Source organism: Pleuronectes platessa, chromosome 4 (genome assembly GCF_947347685.1).
Source record: "Pleuronectes platessa chromosome 4, fPlePla1.1, whole genome shotgun sequence".
Taxonomy (NCBI): Eukaryota; Metazoa; Chordata; class Actinopteri; order Pleuronectiformes; family Pleuronectidae; genus Pleuronectes; species Pleuronectes platessa.
Window position 1 is genome coordinate 2928042 of NC_070629.1, and position 22504 is coordinate 2950545.

Genomic DNA, 22504 nt, shown 5'->3' on the forward strand with positions numbered 1-22504 from the left:
ACAACTTTATTAACATCACACACACTGTATCAGCAAACAAACACAACCATGGACAATTTTCTGATTCGTAAAAGTGATGCGCCAGTTGCGAAGAAGCCAAAGCTTTGCAAATATGACGAGAGCTATTTGCAGTTTGGTTTCACCGTCACTGGCACGACTGAGCAACGTCCTCAGTGTGTTTTGTGTGCCGAGGTGCCGCAGGATTATGTGCACCGCAGGATGATGTGCGCCGCACGATCCTCACCGCACATCATGAGTTCAGTCTCTTCATTGATGCAGAGTCCACATCGTGATGCATCTAAGAATCTAGACATTTCCAGACCTCTAGTGTGGAACGTGGTGAAACTGAACCCTTTCAGGACCCTGAAAAAAAACAAAAAAAACTTGCTCTGCCAGAGTGTCTCTTTTGGCTCATTTAGCTGGTGAAGGATGAAGTGCGCCGCACAATGATGTGCGGTGATGATGTGCGCCACACGATGATGTGCGCCACAGGATGATGTGCGCCCCAGGATGATGTGCGCTGCGGATGAAAGGGTTCAGTTTCACCACGTTCCACACTAGAGGTGTCATCCTGTGGCGCACGTGCGGCGCATGTGCGGCGCACTTCATCCTGCAGCGCACGTGCGGCGCACTTCATCCTGCGGCGCACATCCTCCTGCGGCGCACATCATCCCCTGGGGCGCACATCAGCGCACATCATCTTGCGGCGCACTTCATCCTGCGGCTTGCGACGCAATTCATCCTGCGGTGCACATCATCGGCGCACTTCGTCCTGCGGCGCACATCGTCCTGCTGCGCACATCATCCTGCGGGCACATCAAAGGAGGAGGGTTGGACCTAGAGCTAGAAGTTCCACCCAACATAACAGCCTTTTGATTAAATTTGATATTCTAACATTTAACAATACAGGACAAAATCGATTTTGAGAAATGATGGCCTATTTCAATGGCAAGATAAAAAAAAAGAAAAGAATCACCAGAAGAATACGGAAGCATATTGCATTCACTTTTATTTTTAATTTTTTTGAGCATTTGTCTCGGAATTTCCTAGATAATTATCCCAGAAAAACTGAATAATTTTTTTGTGAAGTGAATGTAATACGCTTCTGCGGAAGAAAGCCTATTTTAAGTTCTAAACATATTTAGGGTGTTTCTTTCTCACTTTCTGTACGTCCTATAGCGACCATTACATTATGCAAATTAGGCGATGACGTCATTTAGTGACATCTAGCGACTTTTAGGACAGCCAATAGCTCCTTTCCTTACTGAGGAGTTGGCAACACTGCCCTACAATTCTTAAGGCCGTTCACAGGTCGCTCAGTGTGAAAACCGATGAGATGTGAGGACCTCAAGATCAGGCAGTGAACACCGCTGCACTCACTCATACGTTTTGTGTTCATCAGTTCATATTGTGCTGCAGTGTAGATCCTAACCTGGTCTAAACTATGCCTACATTTGCACCAAGCAGCAAACACACAAGTTTAGAGCCCCCACATGGGAATTTCTTGCTATGGAGGAACGGTGAAGGCTGTAGAGACACCTGCAGGACAGCAGGAGAAGTACACTAAACTTCACCAGTCTCGACAGCAGCAGTCTTCTGTCTGCATGTTTTCTATCATATATAATTAAATGCCTAAAATGAAATCATACTGATGTGGCGTTACTACATATGGTGATTTAATCAGATGTGATAAAGAACAATTAGCAGCAGGGAAAACACAAGTACCACAATAACTTTTGCACTTGAGTAAAAGTAAGTAAGCAGTTGATTTAAATTATCAAAACCAAAAGTATTTGCAGAGTGTATTCTATTCCATAATGCAACAGTCTGAGTCTTGGCAGTGACCTGCTCTGAATCCATGTCAGGTGTCTCTTCAACACTGCAGCTGGTTGGGTCCAATGTTTAACCGGCCTAGTCTGATTGGATTAGTTTACCTTTCATTTTTGATTACCGATACAAAATTGAAAAAATATATAAAAATAATGATGTGTCACAAAATGCGTTGTAAATATGTCGGCTGGTTTGAGTAGAAATATATTTGCTGATATACAGTGCCTTGCATAAGTATTCACCCCCCTTGGACTTTTTCCCATTATGTACTGTTACTAACTGGAATTCAAATAGACTTAAATAAACTTTTTCCCGTTTGATCAACAAAACATGCATAGTACTTTGGAGGTGCAAAATACATTTTATTGTGACACAAACAACAATGAGAACAAAAAAGTTGACATCTGTTGGGTGCATAAGTATTCACCCCCCTGTGTCAATACTTGGTAGAACCCCCTTTCGCTGCAATTACAGCTGCAAGTCTTTTGGGGTATGTCTCTACCAGCTTTGCACATCTAGAGATGGAAAGGTTTGTCCATTCTTCTTGGCAAAAAAGATGAAGCTCAGTCAGATTGGATGGAGACCGTCTGTGAACCGCAATCTTCAAGTCTTGCCATAGATTCTCTATTGGATTGAGGTCTGGGCTTTGACTGGGCCATTTTAAGACATTAACATTCTTTAATCCAAACCATTCCTTTGTAGCTCTGGCTGTATGTTTAGGGTCATTGTCCTGCTGGAAGATGAACCTCCGCCCCAGTCTCAAGTCTTTTTCAGACTGCATCAGATTTTCTTCAAGGATTTCCCTGTATTTGGCTCCATCCATCTTTCCCTCTATTCTGACCATTTTCCCTGTACCTGCTGAAGAGAAGCATCCCCACAGCATGATGCTACCACCACCATGTTTCACTGTTGGGATGGTGTGCTCAGGGTGATGGGCAGTGTTGGGTTTTCGCCACATATAGCGTTTTGCATTGAGGCCAAAAAGTTCAATTTCGGTCTCATCTGACCAGAGCACCTTCTTCCACATGTTTGCTGTGTCTCCCACATGGCTTCTGGCAAACTCCAAACGGGATTTTTTATGGATCCCTTTCAACAATGGCTTTCTTCTTGCCACTCTTCCATAAAGGCCAGATTTGTGGAGTAGACGACTAATAGTTGTCCTGTGGACAGATTCTCCCACCTCAGCTGTGGATCTCTGCAACTCCTCCAGAGTAACCATGGGCCTCCTGGTTGCTTCTCTGATTAATTTTCTCCTTGTCCGACTCTTCAGTTTGGGTGGACGGCCTCCTCTTGGTAGGTTTGCGGTTGTGCCATATTCTTTCCATTTTCTTATGATGGATTTTATGGTGCTCAGAGAGATGTTCAAAGCTCTGGATATTTTTTTATAACCTAACGCTGCTTCATATTTCTCCACAACTTTATCCCTAACCTGTTTGGTGAGCTCCTTGGTCTTCATGATGCTGTTTGTTCAGTAATGATCTCCAACAAACTCTGAGTCCGTCACAGAACAGGTGTATTTATACTGAGATTAAATTGCAGACAGGTGGACCCTATTTACTAATTATGTGACTTGCAAATGTGACTTGTGAATGCAATTGGTCGCACCAGATCTTTGTTAGGGGTTTCACAGTAAAGGGGGTGAATACATATGCACTCAACACTTTTCAGATTTTTATTTGTAAATAATTGTGAAATCCATGTAACATTTCCCCCCACTTCCAAATGATGCAGTATTTTGTGTTGGTCCATTACATAAACTCACGATGAAATAAATTTTAATCTGTGGTTATAGCATGACAAAATGTAGAAAAGTCCAAAGGGGGTGAATACTTATGCAAGGCACTGTATGTAGTGGAGTAAAAGTAAAATGTCCTCAAAAATACATTTACTGGAAAAAGTACAGTTACTTAATAACATACTGCAGTAACATACTGAATTTACTTCATTACATCCCACCACTGCCTTTAATTCTGACTTCCGAATTTAATTGGTCAAACAGTGTAGAGACATTTAAGCAATTTGTCGCAGTGCAATACGTCGTCATTGTCAGCAGATGTTTATGTAAGTATTATAGGTCAATGTGTAAGAGATATTATTTTATTTTATGTGAAACGGCAGGCTGGACAGTGCCGTAAGCAAATTTACCCATGGGGACAATAAAGTATCAGACAAATAAAGACATATAAAAATCTCTCTTATTAAATCTTATCTTAGCATCAATCAAATTTAATATTATAGACCATATTCACAAATCACAATTTGTCTCATAGGGCTTCAACAAGGTGCCAAATCCTTTGTACTTAACCCTCAACAAGTGTAAGGAAAAACTAACCCCAAAAATACTGTTAACAGGAGAAAAATACTTAAAAACTTTAAAGAGCCACATGTGAGGGAGAAGTGCAATCCACGTGTAACTGAGAACATCAGCAAAATAACTGTATTTACAACATTGATTAGAAGAAGCAGTTTGTAACAAAACAGAAAAGTGTGTACATTTTTTAAGTATTTGTACATTAGAAAAGGTCTGATAGAAATGAAGGGAACTGTCAGTAATGGTATATGAGGCATATTGTATGGAAGTAGTTTTGTTGTAATCATAGTCCACAATCAGCCGCCACCACGATCTCTGATTCGCAATTGAGTCAGTAACATGTATTGATGAGATATTAATGTCTTTAATGTGATAAAGAGGGAGAAGAGGAAAAATAAGCTCCGTGTGTCATGGGTCCCCTGACCTCCAGGTCTAAGACAAGCCTGGACCGGCTCTAATAAGCTTTATCGTAAAGGAAGGTTTTAAACCTACTCTTAAACATATGGTGTCTGCCTCCTGAACTGAGAGTGGGAGATGATTCCACAGCAGAGGAGCTTGATGCTGAAAGCTCTGGATCCTACTCTACTTTTAGAGACTTTAGGGACGACAAGTAAGTTCAGTAAAGTTGGCAAGATATTCACAGATTCGGACTTCCCGGATCAAACGTCATAAGCGAAACGTTGTTAAAGCACAAACGCTGCATAATTCACACCGTAGTAAGGTAGACAGCGGGCTACAGGCCAGTTTTCGTCACTATGAGTCGTCCTCCGTGATGGACACAGAACATTGGTGTCTACGTACAGCTTGCTGAGAAACGGACCGTCTACAAAGTGCAACACCGAAAAGAGATATTACAAAAATATTCAATAACCACACTGTAATACTGTATATTCTCACCAAAATCACGTCACAGGTCCAGGGAGTCCTGCTGACTATGCTACAGTACAAAGTACAAAAAATTTAATTTATCATACTTTTGGAAATATTTGTTATGAAGATTATTCAATAACTTCACTGTAATAGTGTACATTTTCACCAAAATCACATAACATGTCAAGGGAGTCCTGCTGGCTATGCTACATCACTAAGTTTAGGGAAATGTGGTTTTGTTTAATATTGGGAAATATTTGTTATGAATATTATTTAATAACTTCGGTCTAATACTGTATATTGGCACCAAAATCACGTCACAGATTCAGGGAGTCCGGCTGACTATGCTACAGTACTAACTTTGGGAAAAAGTGATTTTGTATAATTTTGGGCCTGTAGCCAGTTGTCCACATCACTACGGTGGTAATTATGCAGCGTTTGTGCTTTAACAACGTTTCGCTTATGACTTATTGATCCAGGAATTCCGAATCTGTGAATATATTGCCAACTTTACTGAACTCGACAAGTTGGCTAAGCCTGAATTCTGGGAGCACAGTCCTTTAGTGGATTGATAAGGCACTATCAGCTCTTTGAGGTATGATGGTGCCATATTAGTAAGGGTCTTGAAGTGAGGAGGATAATAAAAATAAATCTATTCTAGGTTTAACAGGAAGCCAGTGTAGTGCAGCTAATACAGGAGAAATGGGTTTTCCTGGTTCTTGTCAGGACACGTGCACAATCAAACGTGGTGACATAATATAGTCAGCTCATCTTATCTCCTCATATCTGACAGATAGAGAAAGGTGGGTACAAACAGAACAGTGTAACTTCATGGAATCTGTATTTCTGCAGGGTCAACCCTGTCAGTTGACATGATTTCTTACTGGTCTAACTTCACTGAATCTGTTCTCCTGATTTCTATAGATCATTTGTGGTTCTGCCCCCGGCACCTGGCTTGAGGTTAATACACTGTATGACCACCAGGGAGCAGCACTGACGCTGTTCAACTATTTCTCAGTGAAGACTCTTCGGTGAAACCTGCTGCTCTTAGCGAACACGTTCTGTTCCCGTTCATATTAGCGTGGAAGTACCAGAGGCTAACGATTGGATTAGCATTAGCTTTTTAGCTTCGGGTAAAGGGCTGATCTTCAGATTCAGGACGGGGCCTGATTGGGTTGAGGGTTCGACACTACACATCCCATAATGCTACAGGGCAAAATTACGTAATCTCTGTTGTGTGTTTGTGATACCTTCAGGGCATGTGGGATTAACTGAAAGTGTTATATTAGGCGAAATCATTACAGTAACACCAGTTTGTGTTTGTTGGACATTTGGAATTAAGCTCTAAACGATGAAAATGAGAAAATCATTTTTAAATTGAATGATTTATATCATAGAACAAGTCCCTTTTAACAGCCCCCTTTTTATATAATCAAATGACAAGTAAAAGACACAACAAGGTATTAAATGCTATATATTCCCAAATGTTTTTGGAACTTACATTTAATATTTGGTTGAACAACTTTTTTTAATAAGTGCATCAAGCGTGTGCCCATTGACGTCAGCAAAGTTTCTCCAATCTCTCACCTTTTTATACTTTAGTCTTTATTACTTCTATGCACATATTCAAAACAAACATAGAATACAATTTGATCATTTAACAGTTTGTACTATAGTCACCATATCACAATATTAATGATATGCTAATCATCCATATTCATCATCAATGATCTGTAATAATGTTTCAGAAGCTGCCATGAAAGCACCTCCATCGAGGCTCACTGATGAAATGGTCAGTTCCGGATCATGAGCAGATTCTTTCTGTCTCCACACTTTTCTTTCATTCACTTTACTAGAGCTTCATCTTGGGCTCATCAGTTTATTGAAGAGCTTTCTGTAGTTCTGGGGTCTACTGTATATTTCTGCTCCCATAGTCCTTCTCACCCCTGCTCTTAGGAGGTTGACGCTGATGCTACTGACTTTTCTTCCTAACTCCCAATGTTTCTGTAATTGCTGTTGTTGTCCTTGGTCCGACCTGTTAGATGTCCATTGCTCAGTTCACCAGTCATCTCTGTCTTTTACAGGACATTTCAAATTGTTTCAGTGGTTATGTCTAATGATGGTTTAATTGATCTAATCACTCTTTCTCTGCTGCTGAATGTCTCCGTTTTTCAACTATAGACATCAACCTGCTCTCAATGATGTTTTATAATTTTTAACCATTTACACAGTTTTCAGGGGTGAAACCCAAGATCAGAACCAAGAGCTGACATTTTGGTCTTTTTAAGATTTAAATTATTAACGGAAAAGGCATCACATGGGCAACAAGGCACATGTGTAAATGTTGCGATGTTTCTGCTCATTTGAACAATGGGTCTCAAATTAAATGTGTTAAGTTGTTCAACACAGGCTTAAATATCAGGAAATAATAGCTGAAACTCTCAACTCTTCTCATGTTCATCTTTCCATCTTAAACATATAAATGATAAATAAAACAATATTGTTATTCTTTGATGTGCTCTGCTATATGCTGCATCTAGCAGCTCTTCTGTCACCCTAGGAGAGGGATAAATCACATTCAATTAATCAAATTGTATGTGTGTAGCCCATATTCCCAAATCACAATTTGTCTCATTGGGATCCCACAAACGTCACTCTCTCTGAGATGTTTTTCCCCTTTATTTATTTATGGTTCTTTTTTCTTACTTATGTGCAGAGGATGTTGCACCTTGTTAAACCCTTTGAGGCAAATTATGTGCTGTGAATATAGGCTATAGAAAAAACATTTTTATTTGATGGAATCTGACTAATGGAGGGGGCTATAGTCTACACTGTAGGCCTATTACACATAGATAGCTCTACTTGAAACAATTCTAATTGTATTAAAAACAGTCTTTCACAGTTCAGGGTCAGTTTTTGTGGAGGGGTGAGGCTATTTTCTATTTTTGGTCTGTGTGTATGATAAATTAATTATATTATTTGTTAATTGCGCATGGATTCAACTCTCCATCTATAAGAGGGAGATTGTGTCTTTAATACTTTGCCTCACTTCCTCTGAAGTTTGAACATCAGTCCGGCCATGAGTCAGTTTTCTAATTGGAAGCCACTATCCTCCACCGTTCTGGCAGGCCATGAACGCACCATCCCTGGGGGTGTGGATCCAGTTACTCCCCGCTGACTGAAGCAGGGGACGGCGGTCGGAGGAGTGAGCCATCCAGGCTGAGGAGAGACAAAGCAGCGCCAGCACGAATCACCTCAGACTGCACCATCTTCATCATCATCATCATCTTCACCAGCACCACCACCACTGTCACCTCAGCAGCAGCAGTGTGCAGGTTTCCCGCGGTGTTGAGAGGCGACGTCGGGCTGACTCGGGATCAGCCCATGCAGGAGGATGGAGATAGAGAAGAGGACGAATGGGTTCGACTACCCGGAAAGAAACAACACCAAGTCCGTCAACGGTAGGCTAACACGCCCCGGAGCATGGTCCTGCATGTTCACACTCACACACTCACACACAGCACCGTGTATCCTGTGCAACACACCGCTGCTGTCCGTGAGTGGATCATTTCTGTCCTCACCTCCAACCAGTGCGACCATTAGTGCTGCCTGAGGTTTCACAGGCACGTCAACGCACCTTCTCCAAACTGTAGGCTACATACCTGCAGAAATAAGCCCCAGGCTGTGTCATCAGCAAATAACCTTAACGTGCTCAACTTTACTTTACTGCCGGTCACACAAGGGAAATCACCTGCAGTAATCACAGAGCGCATTTTGATCCAACTTGTGAAGTTTGATTTGTCTCCTTGTTTTGTTTAAGTGGGAGTTATCCAACACTGCTGTGTGTGTGTGTTTGTCAGTCTGTGAGTTAGTGTGTGCGAGAGAGTGCTGGACTCACTGGGAACAGAGGTCGGAATGTTTTTATTTGGAGGTGGTCAGTCAGGCTCGAGGAGATCGTAAAAGGTGAACTTTTGAACTTTGAGAACGCCCTGAAGCCATTAGTGTTTCAGTTCCCAAAATCCGGTGCTGCCTGCGCTGCACAGGATGGAGGAGACGGAGGGAGGAGAGAGGAAGGGAGAGGACAGTAAGACGAGATGCACGGTTCATATGGCTGACGTTCAGCCTGATCTGTGGCCTGTTCATCCCACAGTCTTCAGATCAGAATACCTGGAGGTGGAGACCACTCATAGCTCGATCCTCGTGTCATTTGTTAAGGCTTATTATTTCGTCATATGGTCCATACGGACCGGGTCCAGGCCCCAACCCGTCCCCGCACTGGGCCACCTCCCAGCGGCCAGGCCGGCATACTGCACATATACGGGCGACTGAAGATTTATTGACATTTCCAAGATTAAAATTGCAAAGTGTTCTCTGCTTGGTAGATGTGTGTGTGTCACATGCGTGTAGATAAGGTGACTTCATGAGCTCAGTTAAAAAGATACATGAAGGCCCATAAGAATGGGATTGATATGTCCTGTCCAAAGGTTCTGCTCTGTGATAGAGCTCTGTGAGGTTTTTGCAAACAGCATTTTAGCAATTGTGAAATCAATAAATAGGTGATAATGATAACAGTAAGTACCTAAGAGTGTTTATTAAATATCTATTCGTATAAATGCATAGAACTTCCTGCTTATCTGCAGCAACAGCTGATTTTTATAGCAACATATAGCTCAGATTTTTTGGGGGGATTAATTGATTAGTCAATTAGGGCAAATTTATCATCAGCAGTCACCAATAATTATACCCTAAATCATTTAAAGTAATGTATCAAGTAAAAAACGTTGACATTCACTGGGTCCAGCTTCATAAATGTGACAGATTTTCAAAACACTTGAAGACATCCTCACCAGGCTTCTGGGAAATCTCACAATTCTTTAAAAAAATAATCATGACATTTAATAGAACATACAATTAATGGATAAATCAAAATTCAATACTCAACAGATTTATATATAATGAAAATAATTGTCAGTTGAAGTCATTCTGACCTTAAAATAACTATTATAATAATGTATCATGTTTTCTCTATTTCATGCTAAAAGAGTATAAAGCAAATTCACAGATAACATAAATGTACATATAAATACAGATACATGAATGAATAAACCAACACTGAATATGTTTGGGAATAATATATAAGCCCTTGATCAGGATTAAATTTTGAAATCATCAGTTTTATAATGGGCAGTTTGGGCAAGACTGATAAAATAAGATTCACAAAATTTAAAGCATTTTATCAATTAAAACATTGTCCTGAACAGGGTTCTTGTAATATTCTTGTCGCACTTTCATCATTATCTTTATTTAATAGTACACAGAATAATACTATCAAGAAGGTCTTTTAAATAATGTGTAGTTGCTTTAGTTGAAATAATAGTTATTTTGACAGTTAATTAATCTCTTAACTTTAAAATGTTTGGTCGGGGAAAAAAAAGGTTCCATTTTCATAAAGAAAATACAGGTGTAAGTAGATTCATGGATCAGGTCACAATAATGTTTAGTTGCCACGTTAGAGGATAGGCAGATGTTACAGATGTTAAAGTCCAGCTGGTTAACCCATGACTGATTGGTAAAAAGTGTTGACTGTCGAAGCTTTTTATCAACTCACATTGTTGTAGAAACAAAGGAGCTGAACCCTCCTTCAGCCCCTGGATGACATAACCACATTTGAAGAACACACTCAATTTGCATTGATCTTTGAATTGACCAGGAATTTGGTTGTCCCTCCCACTCTCTGCTCAGTGAAGTATCCTTTTTTTAATGTAATTCAACTCACTGGGCGAAGAAGTAGAGAGAAGAAGGAAGACAGGTTGTGTGGGTGGAAGGGGGTTGTGTGTTTGTGTGGATCCATGTTTGGGCCTTGGGGGTTTGCAGGCTGGCACATTGGGGTAGATGGGCTGAAAGAAAGTGCCTTGTCAGCCTCTGTTCTGGTGTGTGTGGGGGGATCTGTCCTGTCCCTCGGGGCAGGGTGAAGGGGACGGCTGACAATGGGTGGGGCAGGGACAGGATGCGAAACCCCCCAGTGTGACGCTTGAATGATAAGCCAGAAGGAGTACAGTAGAGGAGGAGGGGCTGGTGTTGGTTAGTGGAAGAGGGAAACTGGGGGGGGGGGGGGACACGGGCAGATGTGATCCATCATGTCATGTTTTCTTTTATTTCTTAACTTGTTTCTTAACTTGGCTTCCTCTGCTATCATTAGATCTATTTCAACAGCAGCCATGACACGAGCTGCTCCTCACCTCACAGACACACACACAGTGAGATTTAAACAGAGCTTTCTGTTCTTACATGAGTGTTTTGTGGATAAGAATACATTTAAATGGATAAGAATAAAAGTAATCTAAACTGAAGAAGTGGACACGGGCCTTGATGCTTTGTTACTGTAACAGTAACAAAAATCCCCAAATAAAATATGCAGTGAATGATTCTTTACTCTCAGAATATTACCGAAAGATTGAGTTAATCTCTTTTTATATTCAACACAACAAATTAGTGCTTCATTTAAGATGTAACATTATTAAAGTAAAAATAAAACAATATGTCAAAGCAGATGCTGATGAATTGAAAGTCCTTCTCATCTAGTAACTTATAGCTGCAGCTCTTCAATGATTAATTGGGGAAATAAAACTAGATTTTGGAGACCATGACTTGATATCTATAAATCTACTATTTTGAGTGAATTTGGTTAGTAATTTAGTAAGTATCAGATTTTCTGATTTAGGGCCTGTAAATAAGTAAATAAGGAAAGTAAGGAAATCCAGCAGAGGTAAGATAACCAAAATGATGCATACTTTGGGTGCTTATGTTTTCTGTAAGGGCCTGAATTTGATTAAGCATTCCATAAAATATCTGTTATTTAGTTCAGGTGCTAAATGTTATTACAACTAATTTACTTAAACTTAAATTCCATCGAAACAACAGACAGATACTGACGAGGCCTGTTACAATGATTTTTTTTTAACTGGAGAGTGAAGGATATTATTTCACTAAATGTTGTAAAACAAGGAGGTTCCTTTTAGGGCATTCCAAGATAATTTAAGCAGATGGAAGAAAATGCTCACCCATGTTGATTAGCATTTCAAACAAGGTGATTCATCTCACAACAAGCTCCACAAGAGATGTTTTTTTTCTTCTCCATTTTAAAGGCTTAATATTGATGAATGAAGGGATTTTAGTAAGTCGTCAGCATGAAGGCCTGCAGACAAAAATAAAAGACTGGAGCCTGATTGTTCGACCTTGTATTGAAAAGGAGAACAGGCCAAAGTAATTATTTAGGATTATATTATAATTTTGCATAGGGCTTAAAACAATGCTGACATATTGTTCTGTTATTTTTTTTATACCACTTGCTGAATAAATTCAACGAAATAACACAGTAAAGTAGATTTTGAATTGACAGATGTAGTGGTCATAGAGGATTGGTAAAAACAGCTATTTGAGTTTTTGAATAATGAATGATGAAATATTAACTCAAAGCATTTCAAGATGTTGCTTAAAATATTTTTTATATATTCTTTTTTTAAAACAACTTCATATATGCCGTTGTACTAATTGTTTATCAGGCCAATATTCGTTATTATTAGTTATTATTATGAACTTTTTTTTTTAAGTGTCAAGTTTTGTATATATTTGTTTGTGTATGTATGTGTTTTATCTCCATGAAAATAATTAATTCGTTTTTACCCCTATTTAAAGACATGCACATTTAAGTTATTACGGTTTTAGCTTTTCATTAAGACACACACAAGGCATCTAGTGCACTGTCCATCCTGGGAGAGGGATCCCTCACATGAGGCTCTCTCTGAGGTTTCTATGTTTTTTCCCCAGTTAAAAGGTTTTTGGGTAGTTTTTCCTTACTCTTGTTGAGGTTGAAGGACAATGGATGTTGCACCTTGTAAAAGCCCTATAGATATACTAATGTGGCTTTAGGGAGACCAGAGAATGCATTCAAAGACCAGGGAATGTAGGTGAATTTAAATTATGGGATCATTGTAAGGTGAGGACTGAGTGTGAGGAATGAGGTTGTCTTCTGTCTGAGAGGTCTGGAGGCTGAATGTCCTTGATCCCGATGTGCCTGTTTCCAGGCAACACACATGTATGTGGTCACAATGAAGATGGTCAGATGATGATGCAACATCAATGACAGAAAGGCAGCATAGCCATTCATGCGCAACACAGCAGAACAGGGCGCACGCAGCACAGTATAGTATAGCACGGCACAGCAGTTTTCATCCTGTTCTTTTGATCGTATTCAAATAGTCAGGTCACTTAAAAGTGTCACTGTCATTATAAATATTGGATTAAAAGCTATGTCCAAACTGAGAGGTCGATAAGAACTATGTTTACTACTCAGTAAATGGCCAGTGCTCTGTTTAGTTTGTCCATTACAAATTGGATCTCAAGAAATCGCTTAAATTTACAAATTTTGGCATTTTGAGTGTCAAATTTACTACCGTTAAAAAGTATCATTTAATTAAATCACAAAGCAGTCAAATATGAGAATTCTATCATCATCACATTTTGTAGCTGCCCATAACGAAAATATGTTACATATATAAATATTTTCAAGGTATATAACATTTTGCCATTTTTGCTAGAAAATGACTTATAGTTTATAGAGAAAAGTCCAGATCCAATTCTCTTTTGATTGACTAATTGTTTGATTGACCTAACAGAATGTCGCTTATGGGTAAAAAAAAGTAAGAGTTTGTTGTTGCGTGAGCGACACATGGGGGAGGTGGGAGTGAGCGCTATGGGAAAGGTGACCAGGGTCAGTGGGATGTTGCTCTTGAAGCATTAATGGCCCGCTCTCTGCTGACCTCCATGTAACCCAGGAAAGTATTTACAGCCTCCACTTGATCCATGAGCTACAGGCTGGGATGGCAGTAAGGCCGCTCTCTGAGATGTTTGTTAGCTCCATCCTGGCATAACCTGAGGCGCTAACAGCTGCTGATGAGCAGCGGGGGAGGATTGGGGAAGAAGAAGCTCAATGCCATAAACCATATTTTTAGGGGAACTGTATTCTAGTAAGTATGGGGGACAGCTGGTACAGTGACACTGGTTGTCTGCAGGCCACGTTTTTGTCAGGCCTCTGCGATATTCAACACGTACCCTAGCCAGAGGTCATAAACGTCTTCAATTTGAGTTTGAATTTGGGTGGAGGATGAGTTTACAGGCAGCTGTAAAACACTGAACTTGCTATGTAGAGCAGGGATGACTTTTCTATAAAACTGCAGGGCTGAAGGATGCAGTTGTTGCGGGGTTGTAAAAGAGCAGCTGAGCCATTTCAGTTTAGAAACGCTATTTCCATTTTAGAGGGTAGAATGGGGTCTCCTGTAAGTAGTCGTAACAGTTAGGTGTCATCCTACGTTTGACATCTGACATTTGAATAAGGGAAGAAACTCACAGGTGATTTGTGTGAAGAGAAGGTGCAGGGGTTTGACAGCAGAGGTATTTCCATGCCGAGAAGATAGGAAAGGGTTGAAGACAATTGGCTGCTGAAGCACAGTCCTTAAATCCCCAATGATCATATCACAGTCAACAGAAAAGACACACAGAGCTGTGTATATTGACTCTTCTAACAGGGATGTGCTAAACCGTTACTGTTCTCATTACATACACAAACACACTGTGAGGAGCAAACATTTCCTGCATTGCTCACTTGAGTTCAAGTTTTGAATTGCAGGACTTAATGCTGGAGAGCTAGGACTGCACCTAAAAAATATCTCATGTCTTCCAGTATTTTTCGTGATGTCCACTAATCGTTAATTCTGTAAAATGTCAGAAGATAGTCAAAAGTGTCTCATCACATTTTGTGCAAGTGGTACAGCAGGCCGAGTTAGAAAGTTACGTATTAATTCCGTGCGAAGATCACGCGATCATGTTTACAACATCCTGACACCTCTGTCAGCTCATATCACCACAACTCTCTTGACATCTTTGTCTGTGTCTTCTATATGTATGTATGTGTGAGTGGGGGGTAGAATTGCAGCAGCAGAATCTGTAGCAACTAAAGTGAACTCAAATGGATACATTGTGAAAAAAACAAAACATAAACAGTATAGGTATACTCTACTACTATATCATGCACTGAATAGTAGTAAAATAAATTGTTGCGGTTTTGCCTGAACGTCTCCTGAAGTTGAGCTCAGAGTTGCACTGCCAGGTTACAGCAGCATAGTTCCTGAGAGAGAGAACAAGAGTGAAAGAGTTGAGTTTTGGCTGTAGAGCTTAACGTGTCTGTATTTTACCAACTTGCAGCCTCAATTCAAAGTGTCTCTCAGAAGCCACCCCCAGAGCCTGCTCTCAACAGGGAGTGAGATAGAGCTGAATGTAAATGTAGCTCGTTGGCTTCAGGGAGATGCCCCTGGTTTGTTTTGTTTTTTGGTGTGTTTTGTAAGGTGATGATTATCAGATGGCTGCTACGGGTCTGAGTGTGCACAGTGCAGTACGCTCGCTGGCTCTGGGAGGTAGTAAAACTCTGACCCCTGGTATGATGAAAGGGAAGTTGCTCCTTTGAGCGTGTCAAGCAGCGGTGACAGAGCCTCCGCCCCTCTGACCACGGTGTGACCCTCCACCCAGCCGCCCGCCGGGATTAGCACAGATGAAGACATACATTCATTAGGTTAACATAACATACACTGATGACTGCTCTATGAAAAAGTCTCTGATGCTATGACAAATGGCATCCACCCCATTGTTTGACATCAGAGGTTACACCAAAGCATTGATAAGAGGAAGGGTGGATTATTGCCTGAACTTTATCAGTATAATATCAATGATAAATCAGATTTTCATCATCATCATCATTGAAAGAAAATTTGTGCTTAAAATTCGGGGGAAATCTTTATTGATAATATTTCATGAATAAATACTGTCTTGGTAAAACACTTGATGTGAGTTACAGATTATCCCGAAGTGCTCAGTCATTTGAACTATTTCAAACATCCTTTTCCAATATTGAAGTAAGCCCGTCATTGTTTTTTGTAGTTGATGCTCCTGATAACACAAAATAATTACATGTTTTGGGATTTCTTCTTAATTTGTTACCTTCATCTGCACAGTTTGACTTATTTGTTATCTTTAATTTTGCTCATCCCAAGTTGTAAAAATCCACTCCAGTTATTTGTGGTTTTAGTATGATTCCGTTGGAAAAGGCTGGGAAATAGTGGCTATACTACTCCAAAACGTAATGGAACTCCACATTAGATATGTAAATTTGGGCCTTGCATCTTAAATTCATTTTTTTTGAATGTCTATAGGGTGTTGTGTTCTTTGATAATTTTTTCAGATGATGTAAAAAGTATTCTACTCCAATGTTATCTGCATTACAGAAGGTTTAAATGCTAAGTCTTCCAGGTGATGACCGTCAAACGCTGCTGCTGGTCGAAGTGTGATCTCATGAGCATGGGGCATGCCCTGTGAACTTGAGTGGCGCTGGGAGGCAGCACCATGGGGCTGTGCAGCGCTTTGTCAGCCAGAAGCAGTGGGGAGGACAGAGTAGACATTGTGCTGCGCTGTTACACAGCGAGGTCAAGGGTCAGGTGTAGAGGTTAAAGGGATGACTGCGGAGCAGCCTGTGAAAGCCAACACTTGAGTTCCTTCACAATCTGTCATATGTAATATCCACCATGCAGTGTTTGAGGGGCTCTGACCCTGACCAGGCCTTAAAGACAGACTGCTAATCAGGACCTAGACTGTTTGTCATGTTGAAGATAGCACTTGCAGAATTGTTCCTGAGTGGTTGTACACAAAAGTGTCAGTATTTAATTTAAGGTCCACCTGTTGGACTAGGTAATTCGTAGCCTATAAGAATTTGCAGCCCATTCACACCCTCTGGAAATAACATTTAGCTTTCGAAGAAAGATTAATGAATTGTTATCGGAGGCAGGATAGAGTGATTCAGCAGCAGCAGGTCTGCTTCAGCTTAGTGGTTGCATAAAAGTGACAATTCAGTTTTATTTGTATAGCGCCATAATATACATTATCTCAAGGCACATTAAATAGATCATAGAGGAACTTCAACCAGGAAGAGTTCTCTAACCATCGTGCTCCACAGTAGAGCTGGGGCCAAGCTTACAGTTGCAATCAGAAATATTCAACCCCCCAAAGATTTTAAGGATTTATCAATTAAAGTTGACAGAATCTTGCTCTTTGAGCAAGATTCTGCTTCGGATGACTTCTTTATGAGTTGAGTGATACAGAAAATCAACATGGAAAATGCATGATGTAGTATTTGTGTGTAGCAGTATATTTTGTTAAGATAGCCATGTCGCAATTATTCAACCCCTATATAATATTGTTGTTTTTAAAGCTGTCTGACAGTTTTTTTGTCCTAAAGTTAAGTTGAAACATTATTAAGCCTTTGGGAAATCTATACTTATCCTTCATTTGCTTCAGCTGTGATGCATATATAAACCCCACCCATGAAAGTATTCAAGGTGAGTTGCAATCATGGGAAAGACAAAGGAGCTTCCACAAAAGCTGAGAGAGGAGATTATTTCATCACATCTGAAAGGCCTTGGGTAGAAGAAGATTTCCCCCAAAAATTATATTCCAAGAGACACAATTGGGAACATTATAAGGAAGTTTAAAACTGATGGAGTAGCTTCAAACCTGCCTGGCCGTGGAAGAAAGCCCAACATTTCATCAAGGACCCTCAGCAACTTAGTCAGAACAACTCAGATAAACCCCTGTGTGATTGCAAGACACCTACAGGATGACCTGATGAAGGCTGGTACAAGTGCGACAGTGGCAACTACAAGACGTGCACTGAATAAAAAAGGACTTCATGGCCGGCTTCAAGACACACTCAGCTCTTGACCACAAGGAACATCAAAAGTCGACTAGAATATGCCAGGAGGAATTTGGATAAGACTACTGAGTTTTGGGTGACAGTTCTATGGACTGATGAAACCAAACTGGAACTGTTTGGATGTATGGACCAGCAGTATGTCTGGCGTGTGAAAGGCCAGGCTTAGGACCAGAAGAATACCATCCCCACAGTCCAGCATGGAGGTTGGTCAAAGATGATGTTGGGCTGCTTTTCTGCGGCAGGAACTAGCAATCTTTATTGTGTACATGGCATCATGGATTCACAGAAATACCAGGCCATTTTAAGGAGGAATGTGATGCCTTCTGTTGACAAATTAAACCTTGGTGATCATTGGACTTTCCAGCAAGACAATGATCCAAAGCTAAACCTACAAGTCCACCAAAGCTTGGTTGAGAAAAAGATCCTGGAACGTCCTGGAATGGCTTTCACAGTCACCAGATTCAAATTTGATTGAAAATCTTTGGTGGGATTTAAAGAAGGCAGTTGCAGCATGGAAGCCATCAAACATCACTGATCTAGAGGCTTTTGCACTTGAAAAATGGGCAAAGATTCCAATCGAGAGGTGTAAGAAGCTTGTCCGCACTTACCGAAAACATTTTTTAGAAGTTATAAAAGCTAGAGGATGCGCCACAAAGTACTGAAGCTGGGGGGTTGAATAATACTGAACATGCACATGTGTTGAAAGAGTTACATTTTTCATTTGAACTTCCAAGTTAAGTCAACTTCTGTTGTCAAAATAACTAAAATACGCATCAATAAATATCTTTTGTTGTTTGATGAGTTTTTTTTGTCATTTATTGTCATTATCTGTCATCCACATCACTATAATGTCTATTGAGGTGAGGGGGTTGAATATTTCTGATTGCAACTGTATACCATCCAAGGTGACTGTCTGGTCAGACAACGTTTTTCTGTGGTTTTTAGTGCCAAATACAATGACTTCTGTTTTGTCAGAGTTGAGAAGTAAAAGCTTATGGGCCATCCATGCTTTCATTGAGTTCATTGAAAAATGTAAATTCCCTCATCATCTAATCACGACTATGCCGATGGTGGCTGAGGTGTTTGAGTCCACAGAACCCTTTAGGAGTCTCAGGAGTAAACAGTGTTGCAGCCAAGGTGACCCTGCTCGCCTGGTGTCATCCAAGTGTCCGGAAGCCACAACATTCATATTCGAATAGCTTTCGAATATGAATGTTCGAAAGCTAGTCGAACATTCATTGGACTAGCTTTCTAGTTTTCTTTTAATTTACCAGGCTATTTCTCGAGGCAAGGTGAAAATCATCTTAGCTGGTGGAATGCCACTTCCCATCTGTTTTAAGCCACGTGTTGTCATGTAGCTTATCTCCTCTGATTAACTTTCTTCTTATTTAGCGGGGTGACAGTGTCAATGTCTCCATGTCTCCACTCCATACTTAGTTATAAACCCATCTGCATGGGTGACTCTTCTGCAGGTTGGGGGGGGGCAAGGGGTAAAGTAGCCCTCTCTGCTGTGACCACTCAGCCAGCACAGGATTCATTCTGTCCTGCTGCAGAATGAAAACAATGATCTATCTGTGGTTGCTGCTTCCTATCATCCATCTTACTGTTGGGAGGGGTGACTGACTGATTGATTGAGCAGAAAGCGGACATTACACAACCCACAACTGTATTGTTCAAGTGTAATCTCTCAAACCTTTCTTGTGTGTATATTTTCTGTGCTCTGACAAAGAGAGTGGTTTGTGCCAATGTGTGGTCACAGTTAGTTGATATCCAGCACTTTGATACCTTGATCAACAGATTTTCATTGATGAGGACTAAGCTTCTGCAGGTCTGTCCAGCCATGGTGCTCAGAATGAAATATTTTGGTTTAAGAACCCTCATTCATTTAAATCTTATCAACCATGATTGATTTAACAAAAATCCCCAAAATTAATTAATTTGACTACATCATGTTTACAGAATTAGTAAATTTTGTTTTACTATACTGACTAATAACTAATAAATATTTAATTATAATTTCCTCTCATGTCTGATTAACAGTCCATAGCTCATAGGTTTAATCTAATCTCGTGAAAGAAAAGGAAAGGCAACAAATGTTAACTTTTCATAAGCTGCAACAAGTAAATATTTGCAATATTAGACTAATAAAAATTCTACAAATTGCTGCCTATTGATAGTTATTAATCAATTATTATTGTTAGTAATTATTCATCTTAATTCGGTTTGGCTTTTTTTGGTGACCACATGGCCTCTTTCTCTTGCCTATTGTTTTGTTAGACCAGGTCCTCACAGTGTGACGTTAAAGACGGTGCCTATGTGGGTTGCAGTGCTGAGATAAGAGTGGGGCTGGCCCTTATTCGGTCAGGCTAGCAGGTAGAGGCCAGCTTACTCAGATAACAGGCATGTGTTGCCCTCCACTGGCCATGCGAAACCCTGGCCATCTGGCACAGAGGAGCAATGGCAGTGATGGACTGAGATATGGGCTTCTTTAATGCTGGGGAGGGATTCTTGGGGAGGTCTTATGGCATCAAAGGGTGGGTGACTTGGTGTATATTCAATATCTGCTGTTTAAGCCTCTACATCGTGGCCTCGTGCACAAATCGGTTCAGCCATATGGTGCTTTCTGATAGGAATGTTGTGTCTGCTGTACTGCAATATGCATTAAATTATCAAGTGTGGATAGTTGTGTAAAGAGGGCAACGACAGCTAAACTTAGGTGTATTTTAACCATGCTATGGTAGAAAAGTATATGTTGAAGATAATAATGCAGCAATGACTGTTTATATAAAGAAAAGTGACAGTATATAGTTGAAATGTTTTAAGAGGACTCACTAATGGCAAGGAATCATTCTTATTCTAGCTGTGGTACATTTACAACGGCCATGTAAACATCCCATCCCAAACAGGCACGTTTAGAACAGGCACTGCACTAGTAATAATGATATTAATAGAAAATATTGTGTCAGTTTGTCAGACAAAATAAGTAGTTTGATGATGCCTCCTAGTCCGATTTCCACAGTTTGTTGACAGCTCGACGAAAACAGGATCACCAGATAAATTGCTAATGAAATAAATCAATTGTTAGTTGGCTTGGCTCTCTCCATGGCATTGCACATTGAAAGATACCAAATTCACAGCATGTTTTGTCTGACCATCTGTCCAAAACTCTTCCTTCAGAAAAAAAGCATACCCTCACTGTTGATAAACTGGAACCAACATGTTGTCACATTTGCTTGAAAGTTGATGGTCAATCAATCGACAACAAAGCGGCCATTTTTTTTATCAATATCCTGATTAATTAACCAAATTTTACCACAACTTTTCATTTGACTAGTGTTTGAGCAGTGATATAGGTAGCAGGAACTGCTTTGTGTTTCTCTGTCTTCTGCTGCTGCTGCCTGTTTCCACAGCCAGTGAGACGGAGCTATGCTTAAGAGTTCATGCTTTAATTAGTGGATAAATCACCACATTAAATGCCTGCTAACACTTCTTCTGCCATCTCGATCTCAGGATGCTGATGTCAGGCTGACAACAGCAACCTGTGTTAAATGCCACACTGAGCATGCATGTCTCCATCCATAAGGAGGGGGAAGAGGGGACAAGAGGCTGTATGTTATTTTGATGGGGAGCTGATAGCAGCGGAGGTTGCGAAGGTTTTAAAGGTGAAAGGTTAAAGATGCAGCCTTTCTTTGTCAACACACAATGGGCCACAGCAGAGGAGGCTCCGGCAGTATTGGCTGCTGCTAAAAGCCTCCCCAGCCTCGAGCTATAATGGTCAATAAGCTGTCATGAGGATTAGCAACAGAGACCACACACTAGAGAGCCCCATTCTTCTCTGACGCATGTCCAGTGTCAGCGAACACTACAGCCTTGAGTACAGACTGAAGCAAGGATTAATCCTGAACCCAGACATGCTACTATTAAGACTGGACCAGAAAGCAGTAGCTTTCTGTACACTGACAGCTTGTCTGTGTACAGTATTGTTAAAAAGATCGTTATGGCAGAATAATGATACTTTTTCCCCCAAACCATACTACAGTGTTTTGGGATTTTAAAATGAAATACGTTTATATTATCATCCCTGTACAACAGGAGCTCTGACTTTCCGAGGCTTGAAACTTGTCATCCATCACATTGGATGACATATGTGCCTTTTATTTTAGCTAATAAAGTTGTATGGGCAGAGTGGTTTCAGTCTCTTTTATATTTTCCATTCAACCCACATATCTGACAAAAATAGATGCAGACATGTTGCTCCCTGAGTTGAACTAAGTTTATATTATAAGTTTTAAGGTTTTACCTATAAAAAGGCAACACAAAAATAACAATAGTCTGTCTTGCCTCTGGGGGTATCTAACCCATAGACTGTATATATAGAGCGGGTACATAGGTATGGTTTTATTTGCACAGTGTGAGGTTTGTTTCTACATCCACAAAAGTTAAATAGAGGTGATGGTTTATGGTGCCTACAGCATTGAAAAATCGAAAATATAAATTCAACAGGATAATCCAATCACCACACTCTCACTAGTGCAAGGTCTTTGGTAAAGACTCGTCCCACTGTTGACTGTTCAGGTGCTATTCATGGACCAGTCTCAAAAGGGCATTGATTCTTATTGTTCTAAAATGCCATTTTGGTATGCCATGTGACCCGGCACGGCCCTCTCTGGTTCAGACTG

General features: G+C 40.4%; 1 protein-coding gene across 3 annotated transcripts in view; it reads left to right on the forward strand.

The window, feature by feature from the left end:
• The first annotated feature begins 8206 nt into the window (after positions 1 to 8206).
• Positions 8207 to 22504, forward strand: part of nr6a1a (nuclear receptor subfamily 6, group A, member 1a) — an 88830-nt gene continuing 74532 nt past the window's right edge. For 2 of the 3 annotated variants that reach the window (XM_053420750.1, XM_053420751.1), the window contains exon 1: positions 8207 to 8472. In XM_053420750.1, coding sequence (XP_053276725.1) covers positions 8406 to 8472 — 67 coding nt within the window. In that variant the 5' untranslated portion in view covers positions 8207 to 8405. Of the gene's footprint in view, positions 8473 to 9091; positions 9096 to 22504 lie in introns of all 3 variants that reach the window. The other variant, XM_053420752.1, reaches the window with a different exon arrangement.